Consider the following 15513-nt stretch of genomic DNA (forward strand, 5'->3'; position numbering starts at 1 on the left):
AAATGTTTCCAAATTCTTCTTGAATCAACACATAATAAAAATAATAAATAATAAATACTAATAATTACATTTTACTATATCACCCCAAATTAATTATTATGGTCATTTAAGCATTGTACCACATAAGTTGAAATAGAAAAAATATTATAAACCACAATGATCAAAATTTAAATTATTTAAAAATTATAATTGGCTATCGTCGACACAAAATCTTGGACAAGGAGAGTAGCATATATTATTCAAAAATACATAAAAGTATTATAAATTACAATAGTTAACAACTTAAAATATCTAAAAATAATTTAATACTTTATATATTTCAAAAAAATTACATGAAAAATACTAAAAATCACAATAATTAACAACTTAAAAAATTTAAAAGATATAAAATATTTGGTCGACTCTTGAAATTATATTAGTGTCATTGAAATTGGAATAGAAGAAAAGTATTATAAATCACAATAATTAAAAACTTAAATTATTTTTAAAATATAATTGACTGTCAATGCCACAAAAATTTGGACAAGAAAAATAACGTATATTAATTTGAAAATTACATACAAAATATTATAAATTACAATAGTTAACAACTTAAATTATCTAAATACATATTAAAATAACATATGTTGAATTTATGCTAGATTTCGAATGAATCCTAGAAAATATATGCAATCTTTTTATTAAAAAATTTTATTTAAATATATCAAGATTGAAAAAATAAATAGATATCTTAATGTTAAGCACGTGCCGACACGGATCATGCTTCTCTAAGTATTGTTCTGGATAAGTAAAGATACATTGAGAGAGTTATAAAGATTACTTTGTACTACATCAAATACTGTTGTAACAAATATACCACTTTACTTAAAAGAAAAGAGGGAAACTCAAAACATTTTTTCGGGCTCAGCAAAAATGGGCAGCGATAGGAAGAGGAAGGACGAAAAAACTAAGCACAAGAGAAATTCCCCTTCTCCATCAGGTAATTTTCCTTCTTATTTCTCCCAATTTATTAATTTTTCTTATAAATATTTCCTTATATGGTTATTTTTGTGTATTTTAAACAGATGAAGGGAGAAGCAAAAGGCAAAAAGTCAAAGGTAATGAAGAATTGAGGAAAGAAAAACCTAGAAAGGAGAAACGGCGTTCTAGTGAAGGTAAAGTTGAGAATTTTACTTCAATTTTTAAATATGTAAATTAGGGATTTTGAATAATATTTAATTTTGTAAATTAATTGGTATTAATTATGAATTTTGGTGATTTTACTGTTGTTAAAGTTTGCTGCTGTTTAATTAGTCCTAAATAAGTGGTATTATTAGCTTCCACACTCGCTCCGTTCCTAAATAAGTGGCGTTTTAGTTTGCAGACTAAATAAGTGGCGCACTCGCTCCGTTCCTAAATTAGTGGTGTGTTTAGCTTGCGCACTCGCTCCGTTCCTGAATAAGTGGCGTTTTTAGTTTGCACACTCTTGTCTTGAGCCGGGGGTCTATCGGAAACAGCCTTGCTACTTTTCCGGAGGTAGTGGTATGGACTGCGTACATCTTATCCTCCCCAGACCCACTACGTGTTAATACACTGGGTTTGTTGTTGTTGTTTAGTTTGCACACTCCTTCAGTTCGTAAATAAGTGGTGTTTTTAGCTTGTGCACTCACTCCGTTCCTAAATAAGTGGCGTTTTTAGCGTGCGCCCTCCCTCACTATCTAATAAGTGGCGTTTTTATCCGTAATAAACATCTTGAAAAGATGCAACTCTTTAGTAATTTGTTGATTTTGTAAAATTCTATTTGTTTAAAGAAAGGTGAAATTGGAAGAATAAAATTAATGTCTTCTTGATTATCTCAAATACCACTTATTTAAGAATTGGGGAGTATAATGAGTTTGAAATTGAAATGAGGAAGTATTTTGCTGTTCTAGAATCCTTTTTTCTTTTATTTCTTTTTGCAAGCAACTTCATTGGTATTATGTAGGACTTATCTTTCGTGCATGTAATCACACCGTGCATGTTAAGAGAAGAGGAGAGATGTTCGCAATTATGAGTTAGGAATAGTAGGATAGTGAGGGGTTGTTTGGTTATAAGGGATAACAATTCCGGGATATGGGTTTTAATTAGTGTCGGGAACTATTTTGCACTACAATGATAAGCTTAGTACCGCATATAGAAGGTTGGATAAGCTAATTCCATGAGATATCCCAATTCGTGAGATATTTTTATCTATCTCATCTCGGTAACCAAATGACTTCTTAGAGTTTTGTTTTCTTTGTAAATGATGGGTACTTTCTAAGCCTTTTTCTTAAAAACCATGTTTTGTTTTTGATTACCGTGCTCTAGTCTAGCTTGCACGCGTCTCGGCTAATTCCATAAGATACTTGCCACCTCTCACCTGCCACCACAAACAGGTACTTGGAAACTCTGTCACCAAGTAAATTTGTTGCTGTGATTTGAACCTGAAATCTCATGGTTCTCAACCCACTTTATTGACCACTAAGCCAAACTCTTAGCTGCACTATAAGATCTTAGAGTGCAATCAATGTATCGGTTTGTGCTAGTATATCTTATACTACTAACTGAATAGGTCTTCAAATAGAGATAGGGTCCTTGCAGTATGTTGGAGAGGGTGCCCTTGAGGTCTTTCAACTTCTTTACATGGTGATGGAATGCATAATAGTTCTAGACCATGCTGCTCGGGCTCTTCAAAAATGTTGTGTGGTGCGTGTTGGATCCTCTAAACATAGCATATTTTGGAGGATCCGACACAGATGCAACCTAAGTTACTTGGACTCTTCACTTTCGGTGCCGCACCCTTGTCGACACGTCATGGGTGTGGGTGTGGGATCCATACACGACTTGGTCAACCGATTTTGGCTACTTTGACCAAAATCGACCGGGAAAGTCTGGATAGATTTAATAAATTCTGAAATCAAAACTAAAGCTAAGGTGAAATTGAAGAAAATGGAATACCTTGTATATAGAAATTTCTATGTTATTGCTTTTCTTTTTATCTTCTTTCAGGATTTTCTTGTTAAACAATATTTTCTAAGGATCCGACCTCTAGATCCATACCCGTATTGGATACCCGCACCCAAGTCCGAGCAACTTAGGATGCAACAATAATTTTGGAGAGTCTGAGCGGCATAGGTCCCAGAGATAGAGTTGTGATTAGATTTTAGCCGATCTCTTCCAATGAAGACAATTATCTGAGGCTGGTTCCAATGATATTACTGTCCTCTATTCTTTGTATTGCTAGTTTTCCCTTCATTCTTTTGTTGACTCATTGTGATATGTCGCTGGTAGCGATATATCTGTTTTGTTTGATTATCATAGTTAGTGTTGGATTTCTGATTCTGTGTTATTATGTATGGTTCTACATAGGGAGATGTGTACCCTTAAATTGAATGGTTTCCGTGTTTGTTACTGGTTTGGTGCTAGAAGCTATGTTAGACACACTGATTCACTGATATTGCTTCAGAGAAGGAGTCGGGGGAAAAGCACAAAAGCAAGAGCCACAAACATAAGGATAAGTCGGTGAGTACTTCTCGTTCAACACCTACATCTTTATTTTATTCCGGAATGAGATTTCTTAAGCTAATCCATTTACTGCCGATACACCTCCAAGTTGGTTGCCCCTCTTCCTCACTTGATTACTCTGTATTATGTCATGGGAGAAATATTGTTCTCTGCTTATGGAGTTGTTATCCTTCGCACTGATTTATAGTTGTATGCAGGTATATATAGTGGTTTAAGTTTATTGAATCTGTTGAATAAAACAGGTTACTAGTTTGGCCCGTTTTCTGTGTCGTGTGAGCGTTCATCTTTCCGATGTTAACTCTTATAGTGAGTCTTCATTAAAAAATGGGACAGGTCGATGCTTAAAAGTATGTCTCTTAACTTTTTGAAAAAAGAGACGTGGTGATTCATTTTCTTCCGTCGTGATATCTGAAATCTTGGTTGGACCATGGATGTTTTGATAGCAAGTAGATAATCCATGTTATACAAGCCCCGTTATTCATTATGGAGGAAACATGCATTTAAAAGAACCTATTGAGTATTGTGGTGCAATAAGACCTGCTCAGGTCAATGTAGTCAAAGACGCGCGTAAACCCGGAAACAAAGTGCAAAACATGTGGAGCTCTTCCCCTCGCTTAGCAAGCGCTTTAGTGTCGTCATCAAGGTTACAAGTCATACTTTTCCTTGCCAATGAGTGTAATCCAGAAGACAATATTATTGTATGTTGAATGTCATCCACACCACACTATCAGAGCTCTAATTGCTTGAAACTTTGTCCGACTGTTTTCAGTAGCAGTAACTATTTCCATTATGTTCCTTTCCATGACTTCCTTCATCGGACAACCATTCCATTTACCTTTTATTTCCTCTATATTTGATGTTTTATTTATATGGTTTTGCTTTATCATCTCTGTCAGAAAATCAATTTTGAAGAGCTATCAAAGGATGATTACTTTTCTAAGAACAATGAATTTGCTACTTGGCTGAAGGATAAGAAGAAATTGTTCTTCTCAGATCTTTCATCTGAGGCTGCACGCGATTTGTTTTCCGACTTTGTCAAAGAATGGAACAAGGGAAAGCTCGACATCCAATACTACGAGGGAATCACAACAGGGCCTCGGTCATCCCATGCTTGGAATATAAAAAAGTAGTGGAATTCGTAGTAGTGACTCTATCCCGGTTCTCCCATGGTTGTGCCTTAGCCTACTTTAGTTGTTTGTGTTTTTCGACAGATGCTTAGGATTCTGTACTTACTTTCCTTCATGCTGGTAAACCAATCTCTCTGTTGTAAGAACTATTGTGACCTGGTATAGATGAGGTTTATATTATGTCGTGGGGAGCCCACTTCTGGATTACACCAAGTATGTTGTTATTGTTGTTGAACTTTAGTGAGCATCGCTTTCATTTTGAAAATTTCTGACTGTTAATTTGGAAGGCATAGAAGCTTTTCCGTTCCGTCTGTTGTTTCATAACAGGCTTATCACACTAGAGCAGAAAGCTTGAGCTTTCGATGAGACCTCAACTATTTTCCCCTTGGATTATGCCATCATCTGAGTCTAAAAAGGATGCGTAGCATGTGAACTTGTGTTATGCCATATAACACTCCTCTTTTCTCTCCTTTTCCGATGTAAGATTCGCATAAGGTGTCATATTCATCCCTTCTTCCGAAGCTTGTCAGCCTAGAAGCTCTCCATCATAGTGTTTTGGTTGAACTCAGTGGCGGAGCCACCTTATGATTAGGGGTCATCAGAACCCCCTTCAATGGCAAATTATACTATTTCTATATAGTGAAAATTATTTTTTATGTATATATATAATTGATGTTGAACCCTCTTTGGTTAGTTCGTGTGCCTATGTTTTTCGATTTTGAACCCCCTTGGTGAAAATTTTGGCTCCGCCATTGGTTGAACTATTGTGATATTGTCCTATTTAGGACCCAAACAATCTTCTGTTTTCAGAACTTACAAATATTACCTCAATTTTATGGAAGGAACTTAGTCTAGAAATGCAAACATATGTAGCAAAAACTCTCACAATAAAAAGGAAAAATGAGGGAGAATGTATATAGGAAGTGTACACAATATACACTTTCAACAATGTTCCATTACAAAATTTTCCAGTTTTACGCGTATTCCTTTGAGCTATCGTCAATATTCTTAATCGGACCTTTAAACCAGTGCCTACCGCTGAAGTTCCACGTAGAAACAGCTAGAATGAGCGCGCCTCCAACTGCAACGGGAGTGTAGTTGAGAGTTTGATCTGTAATAGGGTATGAAACAGGCAAGGAGAAGAGCACGGAGATGAGCGCGACCCATAGTACTGATATCCAACCTATAATGGTCCCGTATCTTCCCAAGTTAAAGCGCCCTCGACTGAAGGTCTTTCGACCTAGAGTCAACCTTAGAAAGATTGGTATGGCATATGCAATATAAAGTCCAATTGTTGCTATTGATGTCATGGCTTGAAATGCTACCAAGCTTCCCAGAGACTTCAATTTCAATGGAAAGACACAAAAAAACAGATTTCTATCAGTAGGGAAGTGAAACAAACTAACCTATATAACGCACCTGAAGTATCACGGTTTTATGAGTTGCATACCTGAACTATCAGACGTTTGAGTTTTCTACCTAAACTATTTACCAACTAGTTATCAAAATACGCTTAATCAGTTGTCCGCTTTTCCTACCTGAACGATGTACTGATGAACAGTTGGTGATAGTTTAGGTAAGAAAATCAAACGACGAGGATTCTTTAGGTGTGTTTTTGACGATTAACTCTATGAATAATCAAGAGAACAGAAGTATGAGAATTTGTACCGTCAACGCCATGCAAAATGCTACAAAGGCGGACATCCAGACTGCATTTATCGGTACTTCTTGCTTGTTCACTTTCTGCAGCTGTGACGAAAATGGCATTGCTCCGTCTCTGGAGAATGCGTAAGCAATCCTGCAAAAGAAAATGCAAGCGTAAAGCTTCAGTTTCATGGACTAGATCAGAATCATTCTCAACGAGTCCATAAGAAGTGATCCTATTCTTTTCCTTTTTTTACCTCGAGTTGCTAGTTAGTGAGCTCATACCAGCAAAGAACACAGCAAGACCAATTATACCTAAGCAGATCACAGCGCCAACGCTACTTCCATATCTACTCATGAACGCTTCATAAAAGATTTGAGCAACGGCATGACCACCCGAGTCATTATTTTCACTCAAAAGATTCGGAATATCTCTGACCGCGAACGTTATACCAAGTACGTATGCCCATCCTGCAATAACTGCTATGCCAATGGCACTTACAATACCTTGTGGTCCATTCTTATCGGCATCTTTAGTTTCCTCTGACTACAAAAAATATTAACATTCAAGCGAATCGCTTTGATGCAGAAACTTTGGAGAGAAATTAAAGATGGAATAAGCAGAACTCACCATATAGGCAGAAGCATCGTAACCTGTCAACGTGTACTGGCTCATAAGAAGTCCTAGGACGAAGATGTAGAAGTTATTGTGGATTCCGTTTTGATTCTCAGTATTGAAGTTGGTAAACACGAACTTAGCACTGGCTCTTTCAGTTGCAACCGCTGGAATCACGATCATGAGAAAACAACCTGCAGCCATTAACTTATTGTTTTTACTCTTTGGGGCCAACGAAGGGCTGAATCTTAGTGGATCGCGGCAGCAAGACCACTATTTCACTTACAATACCCCATTGTGTATTTGAATTGGTATAATATATAAACAGACACTCAAACTTGACCTCAACTGGCAAATTAGCACTCCCAACTTTGAGAGTGCACCTCAACTTGGTCTCAACTGGCAACTAAAAACTCCAACTCCCCCATACTGTGTCTCGTGGACAGCCGATACTGATGATCATTTGTAGTTCGAGTGTTCAAATGACATATTGGAGACGAGATGAGGTGCATACATGTGCATACTCGAAGTTGGAGAGCGCCAACTGAGACCAAATTTGATCGTCTGTTTATGTATCATGCCTCAAATCATCTGTAAATGCAGAGTTTTATGTAAATTGTGAGGTTGGAATAGAGAAAGTAGCAAGGAGTTTTATATTATATACCGAAAAAATTGGCTGCAGCGCCTACTTGTCCAAGGAACGACAACATTGAGATAGGAAGACTATTTAATATCGCGTGTATTAGAAGAAATACTCCGTGGAGGGCCATAACGACATATTTAGAGATCCTATATCCACCTCCATTGTTTCCGCCCGTGCTAAGGAGAATCATCACCTGAACTAACTGTGCGAGCGAAAAATCTATACTTGTTGTGAGAGCCCACTGCAATCAGATTTTCGCATTTTGATTTGAGAGTTGTTGTTGGATACTGATTATGAAATGTGAATGTTAATATGATTAATTCATCACGATACCTGACCAACGATGTTGAACCTGCAAATTGAGAACATGAAGATGTAAATTTCAAGAACATCATTTTTGTGAAAATACAACTTAGAGATAATGGTCAAAAACACACCTGATGATAACTATCAGGTGTTTACATTTCCAACCTGAACTATTACCGACTATTTATTAAAACGCTTCTTGAAGCTAGACCAAGTGTTCGAAGACAATCAACAAAAGACGCCTAACAACTTAATTTGCCCATAAAATTTCGTCCACGTGGCTACTGACTCATCAATTTTGAGGTGTGTTCTGATAAACAGTTGATGATAGTTCAGGTAGGAAACGCATACATCTTATAGTTCAGGTATGAAACTCGCAAGAACGTGATACTTCTTATGTGTTTTTGACCATTGTCTCTATAACTTATGACCGATGAAAAACATATTCCGATATGTAATCATCTGATCTAAAAGTTTAAACTATTAAAGAAACAGAGTTGATTCGTACAAGAACTTACAAAGTCCTAGAAAACAAAGTAATATGAGCACTCGAGAACAGGAAAAAATGACACGACAGAGAGTAAAGACAACGAGCAAAGAAAGAAAAACTGATTAATACCAGCCAGTGATCCAAGAAGCGAAAGGTCCCCAGTTCGGTCCAGCAAGCTTGGCGCTCCAATAATAGAGACCCCCAGAAGTTGGATAAGAAGAACAAATCTCAGCCATTGACAAACCAATTAACAAGGTGAATGTACCAGCAATTGGCCATCCATAAATGTACGATACAGGACCACCAAAATTCAACCCCGTGCCCATTAGTCCGTTTAAACCAGTAAGCACCGATACAATAGAAAATGATATCGCGAAATTTGATATCATCCTGCAATTAAACAACAACAAAACAATAAGGATATATCTGGTAAACAATATAAAAACAACAATCATAACTCGGGTGAAGGATCATATTTGCTCCTGTACTATCTGAAATTAAGCAACTTTGCCTTCCGTTACACTTAAAATCTATAGATACACATCCAGTACCCCCTGAACTATGGCCAAAGTTGCTACGACACACTCCAACTTCACAGGAGTCCTATTGTCCCCCTAAACTCAATTTTAGCGTATTTTTGTCATCTTTTTGTGCGGATGTGACACCTTGCGTGAAGTTAAACACCTGAGGCGCGTGAAGGACTGCTATGTGCCTCAGCTAAAAAAATTGACAAAAATCTGTTAAAATTTAGTTCAGGAGGTAATAGGACACCCGTGAAGTTGAAGTGTGTCGTAGCAAATTGGCTCATAGTACGGGGTACTATAATGGAGCTCCGTTGATGGTAAAGGAAAATATGAGACATAGGAATGGACTAATACTCAGTACAGAAAGCAAAATTGAGCAATTCCGAATAGTAAAACACCTCAACTCCTAGCAAGTTAGAGTCAGCTATATGAATTTCTCACTAACCATATCGGCTCTCCATTTAAGCTCATCTCAGACCAATATAGTACAATACTACTGTAAGAAATTTCGCTATATTTCACCAGGGGTGGAGCTAGAAACCCCGTAGCTTTTGCTGAAACAGTATATTTGTATTAAGAAGTTCATTAAATACGGGGTAAACCATCTAGTACCCCTGAACTATGACCAAATTTGCTACGACACACTTCAACTAGGTGTCACGTCAGCACAAAAGTGTGAAAAATATGCTAAAATTGAGTTCAGGAGTTAATATAACCCCCCTTTGAAGTTGGAGTGTGTCGTAGCAACTTTGGTCATAGTTCGGAGGTACTGGATGCTTATCTCTTGAATATGTACGAATGAGTTATTACCACTTGAAGTAGTCAGAACCCATAAAGTTGAAATCCTAGCTCCGTCTCTGTTAATACGACAGGATAAAAGTCTCATAGGAACCTAATGTAGACATAGTAACACAACTAACAACATGTTCTCAACTAATTGATATCACCTATATATAGCATAAACAATCAAGAAAGTGAATTCAAAATGCAAGGTACTCACGAAAGATCGCGATTGAGTTCTTGTTTATATCCTAGCTCATGAAGACGAGCGTTATCTGAATCAACTGCTACACTAGCATGATCAACATCAACTAAACCATCTGCATCTGCTACGCGAAAACTCATGGTTTCGATGCTGCAAATATGAATAATATCCCCTAACAGTATATGCAAATTTTGTCAACTATAAAACTTTTCTTCCTCAAGTTCGGCAATATTTAGATGAATGAAATGGGTAGCCTTTTAGCTGGCTTTTCACATATATTTAAATGATCCAACCTAAACATTGAAAATCAAAATTTTTGCAAATAGTTAAAAAGTGACATGACTTGTTTGGTGAGAAATTTTAGCTATTATAACGTACATGTTCTTTTCATGACATTTTTGTTTATGGACAAGCCAATGGGAAATAAAAAATGGAAAACCCCATCTACAGGACTCATCTTTGAAAAAATGGCATAACACATAAACATATAAACATGTGCACTTGATCTTAATAGGCGGCATCTGTGTAGGGGGTGGAGCTAGCATATATTCAGGGGGTTTGACGAAAAATTACACTATTTATATAAGATTAAATTATTACTTAAATGTTGAATCCCTTCGGCTAGGTCGTGTGTGCACTTTTGAACCTCCTTTTTGAAAAACTTGATTCTGCCACCGCATCTAAGCCCTTTTAACTTTAGATGTGCATAAGTATGCACTTAGATGCGGTGGCGTCTAAAGTTGAGTATGCACTTAGATGCGGTGGCGTTTAAAGTTGAACAAGTAGTCACACATGTTTTATGTGGCATATACATATAACTACACCTAATTATTTGATCATTAATAATTTTAGTTAATCGACGTTATACTAAGATTTTATTCTACGAAATTGAAGTCACAGAATATGCAACAATTAATAGGTGTTGTTGGTGTTAGAGTTGTGACCCCAATTTTGTTGGTCCGGCCCTGAAAGTTTCGCGGTGCGACCCATGTTTGTGATTTTCAATGGGTCTGTGGTGGTAGCATAGGCCCGATCCCGGAGCCCACCACTGATCCCGATGGGGGTGCGAGGGCTTCGCCTCCGCGGTATGGACCTTTATGTTTTTGGGCTTAGGACTTATTTGTACGCACATACTATATAAGTGCAATTAATGGGTTGGTTTTGGACATTCAAAAATTACGTCATAATCCACATTGTACTCCTCTCCTTTCATAGTGAAATTCCTCTTGCCTCTACCCGTAATTTTTTCCGCAAAAATTTTCATGTAAATCTATGTGGTTTTATTTTTCTTTATGCGTGTGGTTTGCTTTATTCTGTCTGATTCTTAACAGTTGGAATGTTGATATGAATTAATTAGGTTCATTTCTTCATCAATAAGTGTTATTTTATAAAAAAAGAAAAAAAAATGTTTGAAAGTGATAGTAACACATATTATTAGACATTCCCTTCTTAATAGGGATTAAATAGCATTCTTTCATTCTATTTTTGAAGCCCTATTATTATTTAGTGCTAGAAGCTAACCGTAGTAAGCTCACCCTTAGGGTGTCGCTTTCAGTACAGGAGGCTAAGCATTCTGTCAGATGTCCCGTCTTTTGGTACTTCACTACATATTCAATGACTTGGAACTTTTTTTATCATAATAATAAGGCATAATAAATAAACAACATTTAAATTTGGCCATAGCTGGCAATTAATTCTTTCAACTTTGAGAGTGCACGTCTAGCTATCTCAATTTGATTTCAACTGAATTCGTCCTCTGTGTCTCGTGGAAACTCGACGCCAACGAGGTACATAAATTTTGACGGTGTCTAGATGATCATTTATAGATTGGAATATTCAACCGACACAATGAAAATAAGTTGATGTGCTTGGGTCCTTGGGACCATCTATTATTGGTCCATGTAGATCTATTTGTATTCATCTGCTGGTCATTTATCTACCTTTCAATTTATTAATTTACTTTTTTTTTTTGGGTTAAATATGAGGTTGACGCGTGTATTACACTGTCATAACAAAAGATTACAAGCCTATGTAACCTAAGTAATTATAAACGTTAATTCCTAAGCAACTTACAAGGGAATAATTGGCAAAGAAGAACTTTTGCAAAACTATTTTGCCAAATACCCACTTAATTTCTTTTTTATTTATTTTTTAGGTTTAGGGTGGAAAAAGTGAGGCCTACACGTGGGCTAAGAAATCAATTCATCATTTATACAACTTTACAAATTTAATATAATACATCTAAACCCCTCCACTTATTCCAATATTCAAAAAAAAAAAAATCCCTCCTCTCTCCTCTTCAATTCTCAACTCCCGCTTTCAAACAACTTCTCCCAAAAACGTCATTTTCATACGTTCTTCGTCTGCAGCTGCTAAGGGGGCATTGTTGCTTCACAAGGTTAGTTAAAATCGAGTTTCGATCATTTCTAGATCCATTTAAATGATTTTTCTTTTTGCTAATCGATTGGTAGTGATGTAGGATTTTTTTTTTCAAATTTGGTGTTTTGATTTAATCGTGTTTTTTTTTTAGCAACGAAGTGTTGAATGGTGGTATAATTGTTGTTTGAAGATTTATTTTGGCATTTTGATTTGAACAGCGTCCTGTTTCTGTCCGTAGACCCGCGGTCTATTCGTAGACCCGTGGTCTATGAAATGAGAATGCCCTAGATATATTTCAATTTTCAGACGTATGAAATTCTTTTAAAACATGATTGCTGAAATAGTGAAAATTGAAATATTAATAGCTAATTAGTTTGATTAGGTGCACTAGTTTGATTTTTAGCAATTGTTGTGTTTTAATATTTTGCATGTTCGATTTTGGTTCAATTATTGTATGTTTGTGTAGTGAATTGTTTAATGGTGGGGTGTTTGTTAATTTTTATTTTTTTTTTAGGGTGGGGGTTCATTTGATCATTGAGTTATTTTTGTTGATAGACTTGTGGTCTATGAACTGAAAATGGGAGATTTGTTCTTTAGGTGTAGACTGTGTTAAAAATGGGTAGAAAAAATATTATTCCTAAACAGAAAGACGATATCGCTGGTAGTAGTAGAAAAAGAAGAGTTGCGGCAGTTGAAAAAGTGTCAAAAAGAAAGAAAATTGAAGAGTCGGTGTCCGAATCAGATTCGGAGTTAAAGGAGATAAGCGACTACGTCGATTCTAGTGAAGATGTTACCAAGCGGAGTGTCAGTGGTGACAGTGAAGAGTGCGAGGGAAGTGGGAGTAATAGTGATGATGGGGATAATGATTCGTTGTCCGTGTCATATCTTTAATAGTGCATTTTTTTGGAGCGGTATGACCTTCGAACGATAATTGATGAGGTCGGATCTTTCCCAACAAAGATATCGGTCAGATCAATAATGACTGCTTATCGAGAATTTAAGCAAATTTTTGTTGATCAAGAATTGAAGAAAAGATTAAAGCGGTCCTGTTTTGGACACCTGAGAAACCTGCCGGAACATCTCAAGTTCAATGGGCAATTGGTCCATTATTTGCTGTTGCGACATGTTAAGAACGATAAGATGCATCATGAGATGTGGTTCTGCGTTAACAACAAGCCTGCCTGTTTTGGCTTGAAAGAGTTTTATTTGATCACGGGGCTAACTGCTCATCATACCCCAGTGAATCAAAAGAAGAAGGTGTTAGCAAAGGGGGACAATTTTTATTTTAAGGTGACAAAAAACAAAAACATCACGGCGGTCAACTTGTTACACCTGATCAGAGGGAATAAGCTGAACGAGGACCAGAAGTTCAAGTGTTGTCTATTGTGGTTCTTGCACCCCATGTTGCTTGCGAAAGATTCGACGAAGGTTGTCGGCACAAAACTGATTTGAATGGTCGACTCTTTGAGTTTCTTCGAGAAGTATCCGTGGGGGAAAGAGACATTTCAATTGACCATGGACTATCTGAAGAAGAAGAAGAAAAGTGATCTGAAGAAGCAGAAAGAAGTATTTGATGAAAAGAAGAAGGCATCCTATGCTCTATTCGCATTTCCCTGGGCATTCATGGTATCTACCATAAACCCTTTAGTGAGTTTATCGTAGATTATCATTTTATTTATACTATGTCATAGACTCATAGTTAATTTTTTTCACTGCTGTACTGCTTACAGATTTGGATCTATAAGGCATTTCCTCATTTTGGAGAATTTGCTGGAAAATCAATGGATGAGCCCTTACCCATCCCCCGCATCCTCAGATGGCACACTTCGAAAAGCGACAAAATAATCGAAGGCGACCCATTCAAGTATAAAGGAAAAGTTATCGAGGTATGAACTTATTTTCTATAATGCAATAATAGTACCGTTTTATCGAATGTTATGTAATTGTTAATTGATATTGGTAGAACGTGCATCCGTACATCATCCCTACTGTTCGTGAGACGAAGATAGATTACATGATTACGTTTAAGTCATATACGTAGGAGGTGAAGAATAACGTCCTCGATGGCTTGAAGAAAGAGTTAGAAGGGGTGACTGTCCTCACTTCAAATGAGGACAGTGATGATGACGGGGATTTGGGTGGTAACCCCGTTGGAGTACGCGTTGGTGATGATGATTCTCCAAGCACCTCCAAAGATGCAGCGGGAACCTCATCCCCCAGGGATCTTCATAAGCATGTGGCTGCACTCGAGGAAGCAGTGTTGGATATTGCTGCCAATATCAAAGAGAAAAGAATGAAGAACAAGAAAAATGATAAGCGACAACATGAGTGAGGTAACTTCATTCATTAATTGATGTTGTTAATGAATATTCAGCTTTAAATATCAGTAACACTTTGTAATATTATGAAATAGTGCATGTGCATGAATCGGAGAGGAATGAAGAAAGAGAAACAAAGAGTAAAATGGATGAGTTGGCCGCTGCTGTGGCAGAAGAGGAAAAAAAAAATGAGGGATGGTGAAGAAGATAAGAGCCAAGAAGAAGGTGGAAAAGTAGCAGCAGCAGCAGCAGAAGAAGAAGAAGAAGAAGAAGAAGAAGAAGAAGAAGAAGAAGAAGCGGCAGCAGCTGAACAAGGAGGCGCAGAAAAAGGAAAAACTGTTGAAGAAGAAGCTGACAAAGCTGACAAAGAAGAAGTTGAGCAAGAAGCAGCAGGTGAACAAAAAGAAAAAGCTGAGGAAGAAACAGCTGTTGCAGGTGAAGTAAGAAAAGAAGGTGTGGAAGAAAAGGAAACTGAAGAAGCAGCAGCTGATGCACATGCTGAAAAAGAAGGAGAAGAAAGTAAGAATGAAGAAGCAGCTGCAATTGTTGAGAAAAAAAAAGTTGAAGCTGTCCAAAAAGATGTGGTCATGGACATTGTTGATGAAATCAACAATAACACTTGTGTTGATTAGGAACTTAGGGAAAGAGACATTTAAATGCTAAGATGTTTAATTTGTTGTTAAATGATGAGTTGTTAGGATATGACAATTTTTTTTTATTTCACAAATATGAAGTTTGAAGGATCTGGTGGTACAATATGACAATTATTCTTTTATTTTATGAAACTTGTTATGATTCTGTGCTGAATCTGTTTCTATCAAACTGATTTGTGGCATGGAATTTAAATATGCAGGGTGTGGTCATAATTGGTACATTGTATGCTTGATATCATAGAATGCATACTTAATATTCCATACGGTATATGGAATATTAAGTATGCATTCTATGATATCAAGCAT

At 36.8% G+C, this 15513-nt stretch overlaps 2 protein-coding genes across 3 annotated transcripts; one reads left to right on the forward strand and one right to left on the reverse strand.

Moving 5' to 3' along the window:
- Nucleotides 1-801: 801 nt before the first annotated feature.
- Nucleotides 802-4856, forward strand: LOC107848126 (style cell-cycle inhibitor 1-A). Its single transcript, XM_016692808.2, has 4 exons — nt 802-979; nt 1065-1154; nt 3464-3519; nt 4419-4856. The coding sequence occupies exons 1-4, from the start codon at nt 913-915 to the stop codon at nt 4650-4652; spliced, it is 447 nt and encodes a 148-aa protein (XP_016548294.2). The 5' UTR covers nt 802-912; the 3' UTR covers nt 4653-4856.
- A 665-nt stretch (nt 4857-5521) lies between these two features.
- LOC107848127 (amino-acid permease BAT1 homolog) lies at nt 5522-10341 on the reverse strand. Of its 2 annotated transcripts, none has more exons than XM_047399302.1 (8): nt 9873-10341; nt 8478-8738; nt 7886-7904; nt 7574-7793; nt 6925-7103; nt 6551-6840; nt 6318-6447; nt 5522-5989 (listed from the first exon to the last, which is right to left on the reverse strand). In XM_047399302.1, exons 1-8 carry the CDS (start codon nt 9995-9997, stop codon nt 5624-5626), a joined length of 1590 nt encoding a protein of 529 aa, XP_047255258.1. In that variant the 5' UTR covers nt 9998-10341; the 3' UTR covers nt 5522-5623. The 2 variants fall into 2 exon arrangements, with proteins under 2 accessions (XP_047255258.1, XP_047255259.1); XM_047399303.1 differs by lacking the exon at nt 9873-10341 and adding an exon at nt 9683-9720.
- Nucleotides 10342-15513: the final 5172 nt, after the last annotated feature.

This window comes from Capsicum annuum, chromosome 11, assembly GCF_002878395.1.
Source record: "Capsicum annuum cultivar UCD-10X-F1 chromosome 11, UCD10Xv1.1, whole genome shotgun sequence".
Taxonomy (NCBI): domain Eukaryota; kingdom Viridiplantae; phylum Streptophyta; class Magnoliopsida; order Solanales; family Solanaceae; genus Capsicum; species Capsicum annuum.